Here is a 24,632-nt window from a genome sequence, read left to right on the forward strand (position 1 = left end):
TTCAAATGACACCGTCAGTGACAGAATAGAAGACATGAGTAAAGACATCTTGGCTCAAGTAGTCGCGGATCTGATTTCAAGCCCGGCAAAATTCAGCCTTCAACTCGACGAAACCACAGACGTTTCTGATCTAAGCCAGCTTGCTGTTTTTGTACGCTATGTGAAAGACGACATGATAAAAGAAGAGTTTTTATTTTGTAAGCCTCTTACAACAACAACGAAGGCAGCCAATGTGAAGAAGCTTGTGGATGACTTCTTCAGAGACAACAATCTTTCATGGGATATGGTTTCTGCAGTTTGTACGGACGGAGCTCCAGTCATGCTGGGAAGAAAGTCTGGTTTTGGTGCGCTAGTAAAGGCCGATGCACCACACATCATTGTGACGCATTGTATTCTGCACAGGCATGCGTTGGCAACAAAAACCTTACCTCCAAAAATGGCAGAAGTATTAAAAACTGTGGTGGAATGTGTGAACTATGTGCGAAAAAGTGCTCTGAGGCACCACATCTTCAGTGAGCTGTGTAAAGAAATGGGCTCTGAATTTGAGGTACTTCTGCTCCATTCTAATATTCGGTGGTTATCCCGGGGACAGGTGCTGAATCGTGTTTTTGCCATGCGTGTGGAATTAGCCCTGTTTTTGCAAGAGCACCAACACTGCCATGCAGATTGCTTCAAAAATCCTGAGTTCATTCTCATTTTAGCGTACATGGCTGATATATTCGCAGCTCTCAATCATCTCAATCAGCAGATGCAGGGTGGTGGAGTCAATATCATGGAAGCGGAAGAACACCTGAAGGCTTTTCAAAAAAAGCTACCGTTATGGAAACGACGAACAGAGAACAATAACTTCGCAAACTTCCCGCTTCTGGACGACTGTGCAAGTAAGATCGAAGATGTGTCTGGAATCGGAGATATTTCTGTATCCACGGAACTGAAGCAAACAATTGCCACGCACTTAGATGAGCTTGCAAAGTCTCTCGACGGATATTTCCCTACAAGAGAGTCATATCCAGCATGGGTGAGACAGCCGTTCACGTTTGCTGTTGAAACAGCAGATGTCAATGATGAATTCCTCGACGAAATCATTGAAATTCAGCAGAGCCAGGTTCAACAGCAACTCTTCAGAACAACAACGCTCTCAACGTTTTGGTGTCGACAAATGAACAAGTATCCAGTTATTGCTAAGAAAGCCCTGGATTTTTTTATACCATTTGTTACAACATATCTTTGTGAGCAATCCTTTTCGAGGATGCTGGACATAAAAACGAAGAAAAGGAACAGACTTTGCTGTGAAAATGACATGAGAGTGGCACTTGCCAAGGTGAAGCCACGCATATCTGAACTGATCTCTCAAAGGCAACAGCAGAAGTCACATTGATTTCCAGGTATGTAATTTATTGTGAGTTTATGCATTGTGTTGGTTTTATTCTTTGAACAAGGTAATGTTCATGCACGGCTCATTTTGTGTACCAGTAAAAAACATATCTACGTCTTGAATTTGAAAAAAATCACATTTTATTTTTCACTAAAGAGGGGTTCGGTGAATGCGCATATGAAACTGGTGGGGTTCGGTACCTCCAACAAGGTTAAGAACCACTGTTTTAAACTATAATAAAACCCGAGCGCGCCAAGAATCGATTCTTTAAATCGTGCAAAGGAATCAAAGGTTGTAGATTACTTTAGAATCGTCTTGAAGCGACGACGCGCAACAGAAATATCCAAGATAAACCAGCTAATCTTTAAAAAAACGTATTACAACGCTGTGTGCTCAAATCCCAGTGTGATGCAAGTCAAACAATACCAACCATAAGATAGATTAACCATATGTTTTCTAAATCACCAAAAAAAAGCTTCAAAAACAATGTAACAACAGTAATCATAGAAACTGTGATTCTCATTTAACAATAAACGATATAAATAACATGTACGACCAAACTTGCAGTCATAGCAGGCACCACGACACTCCCAGTGTATGATGTGTGAGTGAGTCAGTGGTAGTGTGAGTGAGTGTATGTGTGAATTAGTGTATGATGAGGGAATGGGTCAGGATGTACTACTGTAGTGAAAGCTGTAATAGCAGAAACCACCATAGTCGGTGTGCACTGCTGTAGTCATAGCAGGATACCACCATAGTCAGCATGCAATGCTGTAATCAAGTAGGTACCACAGTCATTATGCACTGCTGTCATTATAGCAGGTACCACCATGGTCAGTATGCACTGCTGTAGTGAAAGCAGGTGCCACCACAGTCAGTATGCACTGTTGTAATCATAGCAGGTACCACCGCAGTCAGTATCCACTGCTGTAATCATAGCAGGTACCACCACAGCAGTATGCACTGCTGTAATAGCAGGTACCACCACAGCAGTATGCACTGCTGTAATGATAGCAGGTACCACCACAGTATGCACTGCTGTAATCATAGCACGTACCACCACAGCATTTTCCACTGCTGTAATCATAGGTACCACCACAGTCAGCATGCAATGCTGTAGTGAGAGCTGGATACCATCACGGTCAGCATGCAATGCTGTAGACATAGCAAGATACCACCATTGTCAGCATGCAATGCTGTAGTGATAGCAGGATACCATCACGGTCAGCATGCACTGCTGTAGTGATAGCAAGATACCATCATGGTCAGCATGCACTGCTGTAGTGATAGCAGGATACCATCACGGTCAGCATGTACTGCTGTAGTGATAGCAAGATACCATCATGGTCAGCATGCACTGCTGTAGTGATAGCAGGATACCATCACGGTCAGCATGCACTGCTGTAGTCATAGCAGGATACCACCACGGTCAGCATGCACTGCTGTAGGCACAGCAGGATACCACCACAGTCAGTAGACTGCTGCTGTAATCATAGCAGGATACCACCACGGTCAGTATGCAATGCTGTAGGCATAGCAGGATACCACCACAGTCAGTAGGCACTGCTGTAGTCATAGCAGGATACCACCACAGTCAGTATGCACTGCTGTAGTCATAGCAGGATACCACTACAGACAGGATGCAATGCTGTAGTCATAGCAGGATACCACCACAGTCAGCATGCAATACTGTAGTGAAAGCAGGATACCACCATAGTCAGCATGTATTGCTGCTGTTAAAGCAGGTATCACCAAAGTATGTACTGCTGCAATCATAGCAGGTACCACCACACTCAGTATGGATTGCTGTTGTTAAAGCAGGTATCACCAAAGTATGTACTGCTGTAATCATAGTAGGTACCACCACAGTCATGATGCACTGCTGTCATCATAGCAGGTACCACCACAGTATGCACTGCTGTAGTCATAGCAGGTAGCAACATAGTCGGTATGCACTGCTGTCGTGAAAGCAGGTACCACCACAGTGGGTATGCGCTGCTGTAGTTAAAGCAAGTACCACCACAGTCGGTATGCACTGCTGTGGTGATAGCAGGAACCACCAGTCGGTATGCACTGCTATAGTGATAACAGGTACAACCACAGTATGCGCTGCTGTAATCATAGCAGGTACCACCACAGTATGCACTGCTGTTATCATAGCAGGTACCACCACAGTCAGTATGCACTGGTCGAGGGAAAGCAGGTCCCACCAAAAGTAGGCATGCGCTGCTGTAGTCATAGCAAGTACCTCCACAATATGCACTGCTGTAATCATAGCAGGTACCACCACAGCAGTATGCACTGCTGTAATAGCAGGTACTACCACAGCAGTATGTTCTGCTGTAATCATAGCAGGTACCACCACAGTCAGTATGCACTGCTGTAATCATAGCAGTTACCACCACAATATGCACTGCTGTAATCATAGCAGGTACCACCACGGCAGTATGCACTGCTGTAATAGCAGGTACCACCACAGTCAGTATGCACTGCTGTAGTGAAAGCAGGAACCACCACAGTATGCACTGCTGTAATAGCAGGTCCCACCGCAGTCAGCATGCACTGCTGTTATCATAGCAGGTTCCACCACAGTCACTATGCACTGCTGTAATCATAGGTACCACCACAGTCGGTATGCATTGCTGTAATCATAGCAAGTACCACCACAGTCAGTATGCACTGCTGTAATCATAGGTACCACCACAGTCGGTATGCACTGCTGTAATCATAGCAGGTACCACCACAGTCAGTATGCACTGCTGTAGTGATAGCAGGTACCACCACAATCAGTATGCACTGGTCTAGGGAAAGCAGGTCCCACCAAAAGTAGGTATGCACTGCTGTAGTCATAGCAGGTAACCACAGTCAGTATGCACTGCTGTAGTGAAAGCAGGAACCACCACAGTATGCATTGCTGTAATCATAGCAGGTCCCACCGCAGTCAGCATGCACTGCTGTTATCATAGCAGGTACCACCACAGCCAGCATGCACTGCTGCAATCATAGCAGGTCCCACCACAGTCAGTATGCACTCCTGTAATCATAGCAGGTACCAGCACAATATGTACTGCTGTAATCATAGCAGGTCCCACCACAGTCAGTATGCACTGCTGTAGTCATAGTAGATACTGCTATCCAGTTGGTAGATCATGCTATATAGAGTTATTAGATACTAACACAGTCAGTATATACCACTATGGTTAGTAAATACTGCTATAGAGTCAGTAGATACTACTATACAGTCAGTACATACTACTACGGTGAGTATCTACTGCTATAGAGTCAGTAGATACTATACTCTTTGGTTATATTCGGTATAGTCACGTAGGTAGAAAAATAAAACAACAAAAATCACGACGTTTCGGCCACAACACAAGCGGCCTTCATCAGGTGAAGGGGACCAGGCTGTCTCGACTGTCTTCATCAGGTGAAGGGGACCAGGTGAAGGGGACCAGGCTGTCTCGAGACAGTCGAGACAGCCTGGTCCCCTTCACCTGATGAAGGCCGCTTGTGTTGTGGCCGAAACATCGTGATTTTTTATTTTACCTACGTGACTTTACCGAATAGAATCAAAGAGTATGGATCCTTGCAGTCACGAAAGCTTCAAATCTAGAATCAGTAGATACTACTATATAGTGAGTAGATACTGCTATAGAGTTAGTAGTTACTACTATAGTCAGTGGATACTAGCATAGAGTCAGCATATATTACTATAGAGTTAGTTGTTACTACAATAGAGTCGGTACATACTACTGTAGGGTCAGTAGATACTACGGTCAGTCGTTACTACAGTCAGTAAATACTACTAAACAGTCAGTAGCTACTACTGGCTCAGTAGATACTACTGTACAGTCAGTAGATACAACTACAGAGGCAAGAGATACGACTTACTCTGTTGTATGGAGGGTGTGTAGGTATATATACCTACGCGGGGATAAAGATATCTTTGAGGGGGGGGTCGACAATTTTCGGAAACCTTTTACATCAACTATTTACCCCCCACTTTCTATAACTTTTTGGACTTGTGCAAGCCTCTTATAATTTTGTTGGTGGAGAAATGGACAAACGGCCTACCGGGCTTTCACAATACCTTAGTATCTGTGTATGTATATGTAAGGTTTTTAAGAGTAGTTATAAAATATTTTTTTGACCCGGGCAATGCCGGGTACTTACCGCTAGTTAGTTAATAAACGTGTTGCCTCCAAGATCAAGTGTACACCTCAATTGAACCCACTACATATATGCTGGGAGACTGATTAGGAGAGAGTTACAGTAGTCTAACCGAGGGAAGATGAGTGAGTGTATTAGTAGTTTGACAGTGGATTGAGTGATGAGACGGCATATTTTGTGAATGCTGACAAGGTGGAAACGACAGGTGCGGGTGATGGCGGAGATGTGAGAGGTGAGGGAAAGGGAGGAGTCAAAGAGGATATCAAGGTTGTGGGCAGAGAGGAAAGGGGTGAGTGAGAAGGGTGTGAAGGTGATGGTGTGGGTGGGTGGAGGAAAAAGAGCAGCGGGGAAAAATATAACCTGAGTTTTAGAGGGGCTGATGGCAAGGAAGTGAAGCGACATCCAATACTGAAGGGCAGTTGGCAGGCTGAAAAGCGAGAAGAGAGGTCCGGAGTTAAAGTGGAGAAAGAGAAGAACGTTTGGATGTCGTTGGTGAAGAAGTGGTGGGAGAAGTTAAAGGAGGAGATAAGTGTTTTGAGAGGGGAGATGTAGAGAGAGAATAGAAGGGAGCCCATGTTAGAGCCTTGGGGGACACCTGCTGTGATGGGTGAAGCAGCGGTGCAGACGTCAATGAAGGAGACCGAGGATGAGCGTGAAAAGCCAGGATAAAGCAGTGCCGGAATGCCCAGATTAGAGAGAGTAGAGTTGGATGATTGACAGTGTCAAAAGCTGAGAAGGAGGACTGAGGAGAGATGTGCGTGGGCCGAGCTGGTCAGGTGGTTCTGGATGGTAATGAGTGCAATTTCTGTGGAGTGGAGCGTGCGAAAACCAGACTGATGGAGTGGGTAGAGTGGGTAAAGATGAAGTTGTTGAGGTGGAAGTGGACAAGACGTTTGAGAACTTTGGAGAGGAAGGGAAGCAGGGAAATGGGATGGTACTTTAAGATGAAGTTGGCATTGAGGGAGGGTTTCTTAATGAGAGGTGTAATGATGACTGACTTTAAATTAGCAGGGAAAAGCACCGGAGGATAGAGAATAATTTAAAAGGGAGAGTAAGTAGGGAAGGATAGAGGGAAGAAGGGAAGTAGGGATAGGGTCAAGGGGTGAGGTAGTGAGATGGACTTTGGAGATGGTAACGGAGAGGTCCTCTAGAGTCACGGGGGGGAAATTGGTGAAGGCAGGTGGAGTCAGGTGTTGGTGCGCAGCTAAGGATGGAAGGGTCTGGATGGGATATGAGGAAGCTTAGAAAGAGGAGCGAATGGCATTCGTTTTGGAAGAGAAGAAAAGGGCAAAGTCAGTAGCAGAGATTCCAGTGGGAAGGCCGGGGAGGAGTTGGGGAGGTGAGTGGAAAGGTTATTAAGGGTAGAGAAGAGTAGGCGGACATGAGAGGAAAGAGAGGAAATTAGAGTGCGGATGTAACTGTTTGGCTACTTCCAGCGATGGTACAAAATGGCTGGAATAGGGAGAGGTAAGTGGAGAGAGAAGATGGGAACGGATGAGCTGTTCACGTACACTCAGATTTGCACAGAGAGCGATGGCTCGATTGGATGGCGAGGGTTAGCCAGGGCTGGGGGGGCTTCGGATGGTGGGAACGGAGGCACAGGGGAGCAAGGAGGTTGAGTAATGTGTTGATGGTGGAGTGTAAGATGGCAGAGGCAGCATCTGGGTGGAGGGAGGAAAAAGCGGGAAAGGAAGGGAGATAGGAGATCCGAGAGATTAGGGATGCGGAGTCTCTAGTGAGCGGAGATTGTGGGAAAAAAAGTAGTGGAGTAGGATGGGGCTGAGAAGGGGTGGACTGGGTAAGGTGATGGTGAGAGAGAGGAGGAAGTAGTCCGATGAAGGGTGGGGGTCAGTTACAATGGGGGAGCCTTACCATCTTAAATAAAGATGAGATCGAGGGTGCTGCCAGAGGAGTGAGTAGGGTGGCGAGGGAAGGAGATAGAGGTCGAAGGAGTTAGTGAGGGGAAGGGGGGTCGGGGCAATGGAGAGAAGACTAAGATCCAGATTTAAATCACCCAGAAGAATAAAAGGGTGCGGGAGAGGGAGGACAGTGGAAAGAAGACAGTCCAGGTGGTCGAGGATAGAGGGACCGGGGGGACATGATAAAAGGAGGGAAGGACAGGATAGAAGGGAGTGTAGGCGCAGGGATTCAGGATGGAGGATTGAGCAAGGATACGCCTCCACCTTTGCCCACCCAACAAGGGGTATGGGAAAAGGAGGAGGCAGAGGATGAAAGGGCGGCGGGGGTGGCGGTGTTTAATGGGGCGATCCAGGTTTCTATGATAGCGAACGCGGTGAATTTAAGGGAGAGAAAAGCATTCAAAGTGGAGGCAGATTAATTGCACACTGAATGAGAGTTCCAGAGGCCTAATTTGAGGGAAAAATCAGCAGATGGCGGGGTCGGAGGGAGTGCAGGTGTACAGTGAGGGAAAAAAATATTTGATCCCCTGCTGATTTTGTACGTTTGCCCACTGACAACGAAATGATCAGTCTATAATTTTAATGGTAGGTTTATTTGAACAGTGAGAGACAGAATAACAACAACAAAATCCAGAAAAACGCATGTCAAAAATGTTATAAATTGATTTGCATTTTAATTAGGGAAATAAGTATTTGACACCCTCTCAATCAGAACGATTTCTGGCTCCCAGGTGACTTTTATACAGGTAACGAGCTGAGCTTAGGAGCACACTCTTAAGGGGAGTGCTCCTAATCTCAGCTTGTTACCTGTATAAAAGGCACCTGTCTACAGAAGCAATCAATCAATCAATCAGATTCCAAACTCTCCACCATGGCCAAGACCAAAGAGCTCTCCAAGGATGTCAGGGACAAGATTGTAGACCTACACAAGGCTGAAATGGGCTACAAGACCATTGCCAAGCAGCTTGGTGAGAAGATGACAACAGTTGGTGCGATTATTCGCAAATGGAAGAAACACAAAAGAACTGTCAATCTCCCTCGGCCTGAGGCTCCATGCAAGATCTCACCTCGTGGAGTTGCAATGATCATGAGAACGGTGAGAAATCAGCCCAGAACTACATGGGAGGATCTTGTCAATGATCTCAAGGCAGCTGGGACCATAGTCACCAAGAAAAGGTAACACACTACGCCGTGAATGACTGAAATCCTGCAGCGCCCGCAAGGTCCCCCTGCTCAAGAAAGCACATAAACATGCCCGTCTGAAGTTTGCCAATGAACATATGAATGATTCAGAGGACATCTGGGTGAAAGTGTTGTGGTCAGATGAGACCAAAATGGAGCTCTTTTTGCATCAACTCAACTCGCCGTGTTTGGAGGAGGAGGAATGCTGTCTATGACCCCAAGAACACCATCCGCACCGTCAAACATGGAGGTGAAACATTATGCTTTGGGGGTGTTTTTCTGCTAAGGGGACAGGACAACTTCACCGCATCAAAGGGACGATGCACGGGGCCACGTACCGTCATATATTGGGTGAGAACCTCCTTCCCTCAGCCAGGGCATTGAAAATGGGTTGTGGATGGGTATTCCGCATGACAATGACCCAAAAGACACGGCCAAGGCAACAAAGGAGTGGCTCAAGAAGAAGCATATTAAGGTCCTGGAGTGGCCTAGCCAGTCTCCAGACCTTAATCCCATAAAAAATCTGTGGAAGGAGCTGAAGGTTCGAGTTGCCAAACGTCAGCAACCTTAATGAGTTGGAGAAGATCTGCAAAGAGGAGTGGGACAAATTCCCTCCTGAGATGTATGCAAACCTGGTGGCCAACTACAAGAAACGTCTGACATCTGTGATTGTCAACAACGGTTTTGCCACCAAGTAATAAGTCATGTTTTGCAGAGGGGTCAAATACTTATTTCCCTCATTAAAATGCAAGTCAATTTATAACATTTTTGACATGCGTTTTTCTGGATTTTGTTGTTATTCTGTCTCTCACTGTTCAAATAAACCTACCATTAAAATTATAGACTGATTATTTATTTGTCAGTGGGCAAACGTACTAAATCAAGCAGGGGATCAAATACTTTTTTTCTCTCCCTGTATGTTGAACTTCTTTTGCATCGTATGTAGCCAACCGTGCTAATTGGAGGTGCCGGGGAAGGACAATAAACTAAACACAAAAAGCATTTCCAAAGCAATTAGTTTTCAATTTAGCTTTGAAAGTCCAAAGCTCCAGTGGCTTCCTAATATCGGCAGGAAGAGCATTCCAGAATGCTGCAGAAGCACATCTGTAATCGTGCGATGTGGTGACCATATTTGTTTGATGGTACGCCAAAAGCTGCTGTGAGGATGGCCGGAGTTTGCGTGATGGTGTATGCTCCTTTAAGAGATTATCAAGTGTTATGAGCTGTTCTCCTGCACTTTACTCGTTGTTTCCTACAGGTTTAATGGCATTAGGATGCCAATTAATATAATTAATGGCATTAGGATGCCATGGCATTAGGATGCCAATTAATATGATTTTTCTGGACACATAGGCCTGATATTATAGGCCGAAACACCTCTGCGGTGTTCGGGATTGCTTACAAGTCTGAAATACATCCTTTGAACCTGGCTGGGAGGCACAGTTTTACTGACAAATTAAAAAAAAGATTCCCCACTCCCATTTGTGCATTATTATTTAAGCAAACAAGCGGTAGTCAAACATTACAAACTTACGAAAATAAATATTTCAACGGTGTCGTGCCTGTCTCGAGTTAAGCAATTATAGAAGATTTATGTTTTATTATTTTACGGTGGAAAAGCACATCGCGATTTACGATCGCGTATCCATTAACCACAAATATTTCGCTCACGGCCACCGGGTAGGGCGGGCAGTGCTGCTGCAGCTCAGCGATAATGCTCTCGCACGTCAACCATAAAACACTCCTGTATGCATCAGGCACTTGGAAATATAATGGATTTTCCATAAAGGTATCGTCCATTATAAGAATCAATATTGGGCCTTCCCTTCCCCATATGAAAAATCCACATTCCCGCTCGAAGTCCCAACATAAAACTAAACTAAACTTTTTTTTATTTAACCAGGTAAGGCTCACTGAGCTATATAACTATTTTTCAGAAGCGACCTGGCCACAAATAATAGCTCAATGAAGTGGCTTATCAAGTGGAAATTTATAGCAGACAAATACTCTAAATGCATGACCCTAAATTTGGAGGGAAAAACCAGAGGACCTGGAGAAAAATCCATGCGACCATGGGAAGAATATGCAAACTCCTCATATATTATCTTAAAATAATTGATACAGTGCCTTAACAAATATACAGGCGTCAAGGGTGCCTCGGGGGCGAGGTAGTTAACTACGTTGAAATATTGATTTCAGGATAGTTGAATATTTATTTCGTTAAATATCTCGCCACGGAGGCACTCGACATAAGTAGGGCAGTGAGCCCATTATCCCCCCTTTCCCCCAACCCGTAAGCTCTGTGCTCGGTCTTCTGCCCACAGAATTTCTGTACCCCCCTTCCTTATTCTTGCTCGCGTTCTGTTCCGGGCTGTTGTCTAATAAAATAAAATAACTGGATGGCAGTTTTGACCGTGTCGACGAAACATTGGCAACGTTTTCCTTACACACTTAAAGTTGTTTTTTAATGTTAATGTCAACACCCGAGCCATATTCAACAGCACGTAACAAACTTGTTTCCAAATAATCAGAGACGAGACACTAGCAAGCCAGGCTCTCTTGAATGTCGGTTCGATTCGTGTCACCAACACTGTGGAGGTGGTGGTGGGGGGCCACGGGTATCAGAATTCTCATTCTCAGTACCTGGATCTCGATCATTTTCCACACCGACTTTGAGCCATTTTGACCAGCGCTTCGAGCTTCTTGACTCAACGTTGAGGGTCTGTTCGCTGTCAAGCACAGCTGAATCAGCGGCTGTAACTGCCGACTGCCGATGGTCCTGGGCTGTGGTCTATTAGTTTATATGTAGCTCTATATTGGTCTCTATGTACCCGTTGGATCTCATGCAACTCTACAGTGAGGGAAACAAGTATTTGATCCCCTGCTGATTTTGTACGTTTGCCCACTGACAAAGAAATGATCAGTCTATAATTTTAATGGTATGTTTATTTTAACAGTAAGAGACAGAATAACAACAATAAAATCCAGAAAAACGCATGTCAAAAATGTTATGAATTGATGTGCATTTTAATGAGGGAAATACATGTTTGATCCCTCTGCAAAACATGACTTAGTACTTGGTGGCAAAACCCTTGTTGGCAATCACAGAGGTCAGACGTTTGTTGTAGTTGGCCACCAGGTTTGCACACATCTCAGGAGGGATTTGTCCCACTCCTCTTTGCAGATCTTCTCCAAGTCATTAAGGTTTCGAGGCTGACATTTGGCAACTCGAACCTTCAGCTCCCTCCACAGATTTTCTATGGGATTAAGGTCTGGAGACTGGCTAGGCCACTCCAGGACCTTAATGTGTGTTCTTCTTGAGCCACTCCTTTGTTGCCTTGGCCGTGTGTTTTGGGTCATTGTCATGCTGGAATACCCATCCATGACCCATTTTCAATGCCCTGTCTGACGGAAGGAGGTTCTCACCCAAGATTTGACAGTAATGGCCCCGTCCATCGTCCCTTTGATGCGGTGAAGTTGTCCTGTCCCCTTAGCAGAAAAACACCCCCAAAGCATAATGTTTCCACCTCCATGTTTGACGGTGGGGATGGTGTTCTTGGGGTCATAGGCAGCAATCCTCCTCCTCCAAACACGGCGAGTTGAGTTGATGCCAAAGAGCTCCATTTTGGTCTCATCTGACCACAACACTTTCAACCCAGTTTTCCTCTGACTCATTCAGATGTTCATTGGCAAACTTCAGACAGGCATGTATATGTGCTTTCTTGAGCAGGGGGACCTTGCGGGCACTGCAGGATTTCAGGCCTTCACGGCGTAGTGTGTTACCTTTTCTTGTTGACTATGGTCCCAGCTGCCTTGAGATCATTGACAAGATCCTCCCGTGTAGTTATGGGCTGATTCCTCACCGTTCTCATGATCATTGCAACTCCACGAGGTGAGATCTTGCATGGAGCCCCAGGCCGAGGGAGATTGACAGTTCTTTCGTGTTTCTTCCACTTGCAAATAATCACACCAACTGTTGTCACCTTAATCTTTGTTTTTTTTCGGTAATGTCACGTAGAAATAATAAAAATAAAATTACATAATATACGACGTTTCGATTGCAATACAAGCACTCATCATCAGGTAGAGGAAACACATAACCACAGATATATGTACAGACCTTAAGTAGGGGGAATTAACACAGATATACCAGGGGATACAGAGAGACGGAACATCACACTAAATTAAACAGGGTTTAGCTAAATAAATCAGCGTATTCAACCAAACCATGCGTTAATTGTGTTTTAACCGACCGTCTGTGTTGCTTTATATAGTTTCCAAATTTTGCTAAACCCTGTTTGATTTAGTGTGATGTTCCGTCTCTCTGTATCCCCTGGTATATCTGTGTTAATTCCCCCTACTTAAGGTCTGTATATATATCTGTGGTTATGTGTTTCCTCGACCTGATGATGATTGCTTGTGTTGCAATCGAAACGTCGTATATTATGTAATTTTATTTTTATTTTTCTTATTTCTACGTGACTTTACCGAAAAAAAACCAAAGATTAAGTCCTGCAGTCACGAAAGCATCAAATCTAGTTTGAACCACCTCTTCGGGGAGGTATGAAATCTATGTCTTTGTGTTCAAGAGGCCCCATCCCCCACCAATACTACAGAGACGACTATCTCCTTTCAGGAGGGAGAAGTTAATAGACTTTTCAAGAGGCAGAATCCACGAAAAGCAGCCGGGCCGGACTCTGTCTCTCCAGCCACCCTCAGGCACTGCGCTGACCAGCTGTCTCCGGTGTTCACCAACATCTTTAACACCTCCATAGAGACATGCCATGTACCAGCCTGTCTCAAGTCCTCCACCATCATCCCTGTGCCCAAAAAGCTAAGGCCAACAGGACTAAATGATTACAGACCGGTCGCCCTTACATCTGTGGTAATGAAGTCTTTTGAGCGCCTGGTCCTGGCACACCTCAAAGCCATCACAGACCCTCTCCTGGACCCCCTTCAGTTTGCCTACAGAGCCAACAGGTCTGTGGACGATGCAGTTAACATGGCCCTCCACTTCACCCTACAGCATCTGGACGCCCCAGCATCCTACGCCAGGATCCTGTTTGTGGACTTCAGCTCTGCCTTCAACACCATCATCCCTGCCCTGCTTCAGGACAAGCTCTTCCAGCTGAACGTGCCATACACCACCTGTAAATGGATCACAGACTTCCTGTCTGACAGGAAGCAGTGCGTTAAGCCGGGAACACAAGTCTCTGGCTCCAGGTCCATCAGCACCGGAACTCCTCAGGGCTGTGTCCTTTCCCCTCTGCTCTTCTCCCTGTATACCAACAGCTGCACCTCCAATCATCTGTCCGTCAAACTATTGAAGTTTGCGGATGACACCACCCTCATTGGGCTGATCTCTGGTGGGGATGAGTCTGACTATAGGTGGGAAGCTGACAATCTGGTGACCTGGTGTATCCAGAACAACTTAGAGCTAAATGCTCTAAAGACAGTTGAGATGGTTGTGGACTTCAGGAAGAATACAGCACCACTCACCCCCATCACCCTGTTAGACTCCCCAGTCAAAATTGTAGAGTCCTTCCGCTTCCTGGGCATTATTCTCTCCCGGGACCTCAAGTGGGAATTGAACATCAGCTCCCTCACCAAGAAAGCTCAACAGAGGATGTACTTTCTACGGCAGCTGAAGAAATTCAACCTGCCAAAGACAATGTTGGTGCAATTCTATACAGCGATCATTGAATCCATCCTCACCTCCTCCATAACCGTCTGGTACGCTGCTGCCACTGCCAAGGACAAGAGCAGACTGCAGCGTATCATCCACACTGCTGAGAAGGTAATTGCCTGCAATCTACCGACCCTCGAGGACCTGCACACGAAAAGGTCTATGAGGCGAGCGAGGAAGATTATGGCCGATTTCTCCCACCCTGGACACTCTCTGTTTCAGCTACTCCCCTCCGGCAGAAGGCTTCGGTCCATCAGGACCAAAACCTCACGCCATAAAAACAGTTTCTTCCCATCTGCTGCTGGCCTGTTAAACAAGGCCAAGGGCTAACACTGTTTTTAACATTTGATCTACATAACGACACGTTGCTGATATTAACTATGTTTCCCTATTTGTATTTTTAAATTATATCTTAAAGCTATTTTATATTCGATATTTATTTAATTTTATATACTTCAGCCCCTTAGTGTTAGACTTTTAACCCTTATTATAGTAAGACTTGTTTAAAACTTATTTAAGATTTTAGATTCCTATATGTTGAATGTATGCACCATCCTGCCAAAGTAAATTCCGTGTCGGTGTGAACTTACATGGCGAATAAAACCCTTTCTGATTCTGATTCTGATTGTGTCTTGAATTATATTTCTGTTGCTGTGTTGTCTCTACCTATGGTTGTGTACCCGGGTGCCTCTAAGTGTGCGCTGCTGCGCCCCCCTCTCTGTGTGTGCCTGACAACTGTGTGCCTGACAACTTATATCATGCAAATTTGTGTCCCATTGTCTATGAGCCCTAGCCCTCCTCCATCTCTGGCCTTCTTAAAGCCTCGGGACAGAGTTAATTTACTCCTTAACTGTGCGCGTGTCTCTCCCCCATAGGTCTCTCTACGGTAAGTATTCTATCACTATCTTAAATTTCACACTTAACTTACAATTTAATAATCTTTGAAACAGCGTATTCAACCAAACCATGCGTTAATTGTGTTTTAACCGACCGTCTGTGTTGCTTTATATAGTTTCCAAATTTTGCTAAACCCTGTTTGATTTAGTGTGATGTTCCATCTCTCTGTATCCCCTGGTATATCTGTGTTAATTCCCCCTACTTAAGGTCTGTATAAATATGTGGTTATGTGTTTCCTCTACCTGATGATTGCTTGTGTTGCAATCGAAACATCATATATTATGTAATTTTATTTTTATTATTTCTACGTGACTTTACCGAAAAAAACAAAGATTAATTCCTGCAGTCACGAAAGCATCAAATCTAGTTTGTTGTCACCTTCTCACCAAGCTGCTTGGCAATGGTCTTGTAGCCCATTCCAGCCTTGTGTAGGTCTACAATCTTGTCCCTGACATCCTTGGAGAGCTCTTTGGTCTTGGCCATGGTGGAGAGTTTGGAATCTGATTGATTGATTGCTTCTGTAGACAGGTGCCTTTTATACAGGTAACAAGCTGAGATTAGGAGCACTCCCCTTAAAAGTGTGCTCCTAATCTCAGCTCATTACCTGTATAAAAGACACCTGGGAGCCAGAAATCTTTCTGATTGAAAGCAATTTATAACATTTTTGAAATGCGTTTTTCTGGATTTTTTTGTTGTTATTCTGTCTCTCACTGTTCAAATAAACCTAACATTAAATTATAGACTGATCATTTCTTTGTCAGTGGGCAAACGTACAAAATCAGCAGGGGATCAAATACTTTTTTCCCTCACTGTATGTAACTGCAGTGTCCTGTAACTAACCACCGCAGTCAGCTGTCTTGGGCTGTGATCTATGACTCTCTATGTAACTCTGTGGATCTATATGCAACTCTATGGATATCTGTGTAAGTCTATGGCTCTCTATGCAACTCTGTGTAACTGCAGTGGCCTGTAACTGCCACCACTGCTAACGGTCCTCGTCTGTAGTTGTCCTTGCAACAGAGCTACTGAGCTCATTGGGGCCTCACCAGCTGAAGTAATAAAGCCTGAGTGTGAGGAGGCTTAGCCACCGTCAGCCAGAGCCACACACCATCCTCCCACCTGTGGTTACCGCCACTTACTTGCGAAGAGCATGGTGCCCTCCGCCGCCTCTGGGTCAGAGCGGAGGGTGGCCAGGCCATAGTCGGTGATCTTGAGGACAAAGCGACTGTCCACCACGCAGTTGGATGACTTGAGCGCACCGTGCGAACCAATGACGCTGGTGTGGAGGTAGGCCATGCCCTGCCGGGATGGAAAAAAGACACAACACACACCGCTATTGGAGACACGACTTGTGGCGACGCTTGCAAGCACGCTAGTCGCTACACCACTGCTCTCTCCAAAACTCGTCCATGGTTTTGTAATGTTCAGGCCAAAGAGCTTCCCAGTGGCTCAGGAGACAGACAGCTGAGCTGGCACCACAGGGATCCTGATTTGAAATCAGACAAAAGCCACCGATGATGAAACCAGGGTCATCTACAGCAGCGAGCGATTTGAAACTTTTGGCCCAGTTGCCAGTGACTGGCTACACAATATAAAGTTACATTTGCATTTCCACTTAACTTCGGATAAAGTCTAGCTATGAGAATTTAAAGCATCACTGTGTGACTGTCACGCGATGAACATTTCTGCACCTCCAATAAGCACGGTTGGCTACGTATGGTGCAAAAGAAGTTCAACATATGGTACATTCTTTCTGAGCCCAGCGACCCGAGACCGATTCCCAGCCATGGCCGGTCGTCAGTGACGGGTGAAATCTCAGGCAACCCTGGGCTCCCCCACTTCACCAAACGGACAATGACCAACGTGGTGAAGTATGGCCAAACAACCCCCAACCACCGACACAGCATGGAGAGGCTGAAAATGTGGGTTGATAAAGGGTTGAAATTATTAACATTAATTTATTACATCGTTTTACCCCCACCTCTCTAAAATAAATAAAAATTTCTGATTCTGTTAAATGTTTTGGCATTTAATTTTTACTGATCGATATCATGGTCAGCCATGATCAATACACTGCTGGATGAAGGCCTCCCCCAAGCCGGCCACGACCTCTCGCGATCCCATGATGCAACAACCCACCCAGGACCTACCCGACAAGAGAGCCTATTTCAATGCTCCATCTCCTCGGAGCATGTCCTCTCGTGGCTCGTTTTATCCCTTGGCTGCCGCTCCACTATTATTCTTGACCGTCAGCCGTCATCCCCTTCTAGCCCACAACGTGCATTGCCCAAGCCCCACTCACTTTCCTTAACGGTCTGAATGATGTCATTAACCTGTGCGTATCCTCCAATCCACGCGTTCCTCTCCCTGGCTCTTTGTGTAAGGGGACACCACGGTTGCAAGATATTAACTACCTTCCCTGGTATCCAGGAGGTCGTGGGCTCGATCCCAACCCTGACGCCTGTATATTTGGAGTTTGTGTGTCTCTCTCCCCGTGGTCATATGGATTTTTTTCCAGGTCCCCTCTGGATTTTCCCTCCACATTTAGAAACAACATGTCTTTAAAGTATTTGGCTACTATAAATTTCCACACTATGAGCCACTTCGTTGAGCGATTATTTGTGACCAGGTCGCTTCTGAAAAAGAGCTATCTTTATAGTTTATTGGGCCTTACTCGGTAGAATAAAAATAGTTTGCTGGAGTTTAGGAATTCCACACGTATCTCTCCCAATCGATCCACTGCTGCGCCCGTCGCAGACAAAAGTCGGAAGCTGTCATTAAATTTAAATCCATTTTACTGGGGGTCGATGGGCCTTAAGCAGTCAATAGCGTGCCCCTGCAAGTGGTATTCACCTTGACGATGTCGTTGATGAGTGAGAAACGAAACATCCAATCCAGGTTTATGCTTTCGTTTTCCAAAATATCCTGAAAAGTGGAAAAAAAACAATACACAAAGGTTAAGTGCATTATGAGCTCACGAGTTTAAAACAAATATGTATAAATAAATAAAATACAGGTACATGCTTTAATTTTCCAAAATATCCTGGAAAAGTTTTTTTTTTTTTATAATTTACAAGAAGCTTAAAATGCATTCCAAATTGTCAATGGAATTTTCTACATCCATGTATATATATAATGGAGATTAATGCACAATGCTTTATTAATTATGATCATATTTACTGCCAAATCCAAGCCAGTCTGCGTTAAGCCACCACCACCACTATGAGGAAGCAATTATATTGTTAAGTGCTCCCATCATGGACAAATTATATACTGATTCAGGCTGTGCAATTTCATCCCATCATTATGCGACGATCCAGTGTACTGTTACGACTTATGCAATTACTTCCAAACCAGAAGCAGCCCATCATTTGAGACCTCCAGAAAAATGGAGCGTGTCACGTCGTGAACAAATGTGCCCGCCGTTCGAAGGATGCTCACACCAACATTTAATCATTAACTATTTAAAATCGTGCTGTGCAATGTTGCATGCAACGTCTCAATCGTGCCAGCTTTAGTTTGTTTTGTTCCTGAAAAAGCCAAAATAAAAATGTAAACATAATGCAAAACAATCAGGTATGTCTATGATATGTCAACAATGTAATCGCTCATGGCATCTGGAGAGAATACTTAGTGGCACTAATTTCATCATTCAATGCAGGCAGCCCATTTTAGTTTGTTTTCACTGCTAAAATGGGCGATGTAGCAATTGTGTTATTCAAGCAGCCAAAATAGAACATGAGTCACATTTTTTTAAGACCACACATTAACAGAGCTCTTTTTCTTCGGAGCCCATGTTAATCAATAAAATGCATTACGGAGGAAAACAATTAAATATAAGTATCCATATATTTATATAGAGTACGCACAAAAGACAAATATTCCCTATGTAAACTCCACAGGCCATGAGGGAAAGTGCTGTTAGCGAGCACTCATTAAGACGCAAGATGAGGTGGGGTGGCCAGGATGATGCCAGGCCACCTTTGTCTCCACAGTGCTGAAGTTTACACACCACTATGTACTCATTTAATCGAACATGGATTGCTGTATTTGCAGCGCAGTACCGATCCCCGCACAAAATTTTCACACAAAATTACACACACATTTTATTAGACACATATACTGAAGCTACGCGACATCGGACAAAAACAAAGCAGTCAGCATTGCAGCAAATTAGACTCCAGAGTTTTACCCTGATGCATGTGGCATCGAATGCAGCCACTTGATTCATAGCTGTTTATATCGGAGGGAGGGAGCGAAGTGGAGGGAGAGGGAGGCCTCTTTCCGGCACGGATGCTCACAGCTTGACACGACTGACCTTCAGGCTGCCTCGGGGACAGTACTCGGTGACGATGCAGATGTTGGGTGGATCGATGCAGGCTCCCACGAACCTGGTCAGGTGGTCGTTTTGCACATCCCTCATCTGCACAGACAAGGGGCAGTTTCCACAAATTAAGCAACCTCCCAGGCCAAAATGTCAATAGCCAAACGATACGACGAATACTCAGCACGAAAATGTATTTTCGGTTATGTATCATCAGTTCATAATGTTGCGTCGAACTAGAACCCATGACGTAAATAGAAGGTCCTTGCCTTTTAGATCGGCAATTCGCCAGTATTGATTCAAACCAGCGTGACTCTGCTAATGATTGAAAACTTTTAGTGTTAGTTTGTTGTCCTCCCACACCTCCGATTATCATGGTTGGATATGCACGGTGTGAAAGAAGTTCAACATATGTCGAAATCAGCCAAGAGTTGTGTTTATTTGAATGAACGCTGCTGAAATGATTTACTCCCACAAGGCAATGCCGGCAAGTGCGTTGTGGCAGAATCTATGGAGGAGACATGGTCTGCTTATTTATGTTGTAATTTATTTTCTCCACAACAGCGCTATTTATATTTTTTTGTTACTAATATTCATAATGATTTCTTGCTCAGATGAGCGGCCCTGAGCCAGTAATGGGAATTCCACATCTCTCTGGCGGAGACGAGTCTATCCATAGGACACCCTAAAAGTGGTGCATCGAGAAACTTCCCATTAAATACAGCCCTTACAATGACAAAATAGTATTCAATCTACTTTCTCTGGTAAATATAAACTAAATACCATTTTTTTAAGTCTCAATTGTTCACTTCGATCTGTTGATCCAAATTAATGATATGGGGCTGACTCGATGCGTTTCATCAGGCCACTCATCTGTACCTCCTGCGAGTTCTGTTTGTGCGATTTCGTGTACATGTGGCTAACCTATATCTACCCAAAATTAGCGATGCTCTGTACACTTTGAATTCACTCATACGCATATATGTGTTTGGACGTGGGACAACATTGTGTGCATTGCATTACTTTCCCAAATTTTACTAAGTTTGTTTTATTAAGTTTATTTTCTCTGTGTCTCTGTAGTTTATCCTGCAGTCACGAAAGCTCCAAATCTCTCATTGACATGCTAATTTCTCTATCCCCCCCCTCTCTCTGCCCCCCTCTCTATGTAAGGCCTCGGCATAGAGGCGTTGTTTCTTTGTGTGCCTATGTGTGTGTCTCTCTATGTGTGTCTCTATGTTGTTTCTCTCTGCTTATGTGTCTGTCTATGTATCTCATTGTCTGTGCTTTGTCTCTCTCTCAAATTCAGCACTCTTTGGAAGAACGTAATCAACCAGGTAGGGTGTTGACTGTTATGTTAGCCGACTCTCTTTGTTGTATTGCATTATATTTCTAAGTTTACAAGGTGTTTTTCCTCATTCATTCGTACCTGATGATGATTGCTTGTGTTGCAATCGAAATGTATTCTATTATTTAATTTATTTTCTTTCTACATGACTTTACCGAAAGAACCAAAAAGTAATTCCTGCAGTCACGAAAGCTCCAAATCAACATTGTGTTTGTATTGTGTGCGTACTATGTGCACCACTCGGCAGGCAGCTGTGTCGCGCGGTTTTTCTTCGTTTGCCCTCTTCTTTGGAATGCATCTGCTACCGCATGAAGCGAGGGAAACCTGTACGAACATTTATCTCAGCATAATTGAATTTATTTTCGCCGTGGTGGCGATATGTTAACGACCTCGTCTGGTATACTGAAGGTCGTGGGTTTGATCCCGATCTTGATGCCTGTGTATTTGGAGTTTGCATGCTTTCCCTGTGATCACGTGGATTTTTCTCCAGGTCCTCCGGTTTTCCCTCCACGTTTAGAATCAACACACTTTTAGAGTATTTGGCTGCTATAACTTTCGACGTGATAAGCCACTTCATTAAGCTTGCTAAATATAGCTCTTTCTGAAAATGAGCTAGATAGCTCAGTGAGTCTTACCTGGTAAAAATTATATAGTTTAGTTAAATAAATAAATAATTCTGGCCACTCGCCAAGTGTGTAAGCATCGTTTGTGCCAGACGTGAACTCCCCAGGACGTTTCCCAATGCCGTGTGAATGTCGGCTCGCTCTGAAATCCCTGGGCCCTCTGCTTGCACACATTGCTTCTTTCTGTTCCTTCCCTGGCACCGCTCAACTTTGGGATTCCCAGCCTTCGTCCCTTTCCCCCCCACGTTCTTACTATGTAAGTACGTATGTTCTTTCACACTGTCCGTAGTCAACTGCACTAATCGGAGATGCGAGTGAAGGACAACAAACTAAACACTAAAACAGTTCTAAAGAAATTTGTTTTCAATTTATAAATTGATATATAACCTTGCTCAATTCGAGAAGTGCATTAACTCTTAGCCATTGCTCCTTCAATTTTCCTCCCATATGTAAGTACTCGTTAATTGGCCCATAACACCTTATATAGGGGACGCAGAGCTTGGGCAATTGTTGACGTCGGCTCGCTACCTGCTGCTGCCTTCCTTGCTCGTCTGAGGTTCCCCCTCTGAGTCGTCCTCTCTTTGAAAGCCAGCGAATGCCGTGCAGCGGCGGTGGCGTTACAGTTCGATATTACTATGATTAATGGTGCTGTTTGTCGCTGGCCGCTATGCTCAGTAGTCGTGACAAAATAAGAAAAGGGAGCACGCCGGCTGAGTGCCCATTCCGCTCGTGCCACCAACACTGGAAATGGGCACTGGCCATGGCGTGGCGATGAAGTGTGCAGGCAGTGCAACTGCACTGGGCCTACGCACAAAGGCACTGGTGAGATTTACCCAAAATGCTTTAGGTACGGCTCAGAAACACCGACACATTTTTCAACAAAATGATTTTTATCCCTTCACCCCATGTACAAATAAAGTGGTTTGTTAAACACATCCCATCAGCCGCCATGGCCTTCCGAGAGTGCACAATTTCAGCAACCACCGACCCTACGAAAGCAAACCTCTCGACCGGCCTCGACAGTCAGTGCCTCGCCAGCAGTGGCAGGAGAGGCAGGGTTGTTTGCCTATAATCCCTACGAAGACGCCGATGATTGTTTTGTGTTCTACTTTAAATACACAGTGGGTGTACGGATACTGGGCTAGGCACTGGGTCAGCAGCCAGTAGTTGCATTAATTCAACACTTATCCACGGCCATATAACCCGCGATACCTATTATACTGTGGCACCGTGATCTAGCCACTGGGAACCATCGTCAGTAGGACACGGCCCAACATCCAGTGTGGTTGCACCCCTGGGCTATGAAATGGGGAGCTGTAGTGTAGCGGTTAGCGCGCTGCGCTACGAACCCCGCGACCCGAGTTCGATTCCAGCTCATGGCCAACACCAGTGACGATTATCTGAACCGGTCCTGGGTCTCCCTTAGGTCCACTCAGCCGCAAATTAGTACCTGGTGTGGTGTGTAAACATCGCCACTGGGGAGACAAAGGCGGTCGGGCGTGGTGCTGGCCACCCACCCCCTCGTGTACCTTACCGGCCTTGATAGGTGCTCACTAACAACACTTGCCCCTACAGTCTGTTAAGGCTATACGGGGGATCTTTGTCTTTGTTGGGATCACCAGGTGGCTAAACACAGCAAATTGGCACAGTAGGTGGCACAGGTGGTGCATCTGCCGGTCATCTCAGTCAGTCCACCCATGGCACCTGGGTCTGTCCTGTGACCTCCTGTCAGTGGGAGTTCGACACTTCACATGGCCTTAAAGTGCACATAGCCTGGCACAAGCGCCGTGGCGACGCCACCGCCATTTACGAGGGGGGGGTAGCTTTGAGCTGTGTGTGCGCACGCTATTCCGTCGTATCGTCTGTTACTTACGTGCTTCATCTCAAACAGAACCTGGCGGGTCAGCTCGATGCGTTTCTTTGGCACCCGCTTAATTGCCACAATATTGCCCTGTAAGCAATTCATACACACAGACACAGTCATTTTAAACTTCATAAAATATATACATAACCGTGTGTGTATGTCTGTGTATGCCATATATGATAATAGTAATCATTTCTTTCCCTTTGTCAATTACACTACGCCGCTATTCGGGACAACATTACTCAACCCTAGTGGTCCTGTGCTGTCAGGAGGCATGCAGAGTCACGGCCCACCGGGCCTTCGGGGATGGCTGGAGGGGGGGGGGCGCCTGCACCACCACATGTCCATTGAGCTCCCCACCCAAGTTGATATCTCGTAGTGGTGAATCAGTTTTCATTTCATTTCAGTTTCATTTATTTCATTTCAGTGGTGAATCACTGTTGCGGTGCCCCCCCCCCCCACATGACAGGTCCACTGGCCCCCTCCCCATCCGAGAGGAGCTGGAGCCGGGCTGAGCCATTCCCACTTTCGTTAATTCTGGGCAAGGTGCTTCATGTCGATATTAACCCTATCCTATTCCGAGACAACTGCAAGTTTCAGGGCAAGTTTCGTTCACCGCTGAATCTCAGAACACGCCAGCAGTTGGCGTTAATTTTATTTAGAGAGGCGTAGCGCAGCTGTTTTTAAAGACTTTCTACTGTACCCACCACAGAGAACTGTAGCGACACGACTGCACTCTACGATAGCTGGCTCCAAACTGTGGCACATGGCCTTGTGGGAGCCTAGGTACTGATAAAGGTATTTTATTTTAGTTTTTCTTCTAGTTCCGTTCTGTATGTGTACGTACACGTACACATACGGAATTGGTGTCTGATGCTCGGAAAAGAAAGTGCCCCTTTAGATCATCCCCCTCCAACATTAACCGCTTGGCCACTCGGTTTTCAGTAGAAAGCCTTAACACGTCGGTTTTCACAGCCAAAACTCCAGGAATTCCCGATGATGCTTGCCGTCTTTTCAAGGAAAACGGCACGTAACTAATCAAGAAGAATCCAACTGTGAGAATGGCTCTTAAGCTCACCGGTGGGTGAGCTGAAACGGTAACAACTAACCCATGATAGTAGTAGCCTAGTGGATGTTTCCCTTAAACTTGATATTCAAGTTTCCATTTTAATTTCGTTTAGCCAGGAGATCCAGGTAACCAAAGTTACAAAAGAAATAACGAACAAAATAGAATTCAGAGAAAAAAA

The 24,632-nt window shown here is 45.2% G+C and overlaps 1 protein-coding gene across 1 annotated transcript in view; it reads right to left on the minus strand.

Annotated features, from left to right (window-relative positions):
• LOC103091702 (atrial natriuretic peptide receptor 1) overlaps positions 1 to 24,632 on the minus strand; it is a 110,289-nt gene that overhangs the window by 21,723 nt on the left and 63,934 nt on the right. Inside the window, exons 10-13 of the mRNA XM_032973985.2 lie at positions 23,395 to 23,472; positions 19,548 to 19,652; positions 18,083 to 18,154; positions 16,369 to 16,528 (exon numbers count right to left, since the gene is read on the minus strand). Of these exons, the coding sequence (XP_032829876.2) occupies positions 16,369 to 16,528; positions 18,083 to 18,154; positions 19,548 to 19,652; positions 23,395 to 23,472 (415 nt within the window). The remainder of the gene's footprint in view (positions 1 to 16,368; positions 16,529 to 18,082; positions 18,155 to 19,547; positions 19,653 to 23,394; positions 23,473 to 24,632) is intronic.

The sequence above is a fragment of the Petromyzon marinus genome, chromosome 52 (genome assembly GCF_048934315.1).
Source record: "Petromyzon marinus isolate PM22_M1 ecotype Great Lakes invasive population chromosome 52, UKy_Petmar_22M1.pri1.0, whole genome shotgun sequence".
Taxonomy (NCBI): Eukaryota; Metazoa; Chordata; class Hyperoartia; order Petromyzontiformes; family Petromyzontidae; genus Petromyzon; species Petromyzon marinus.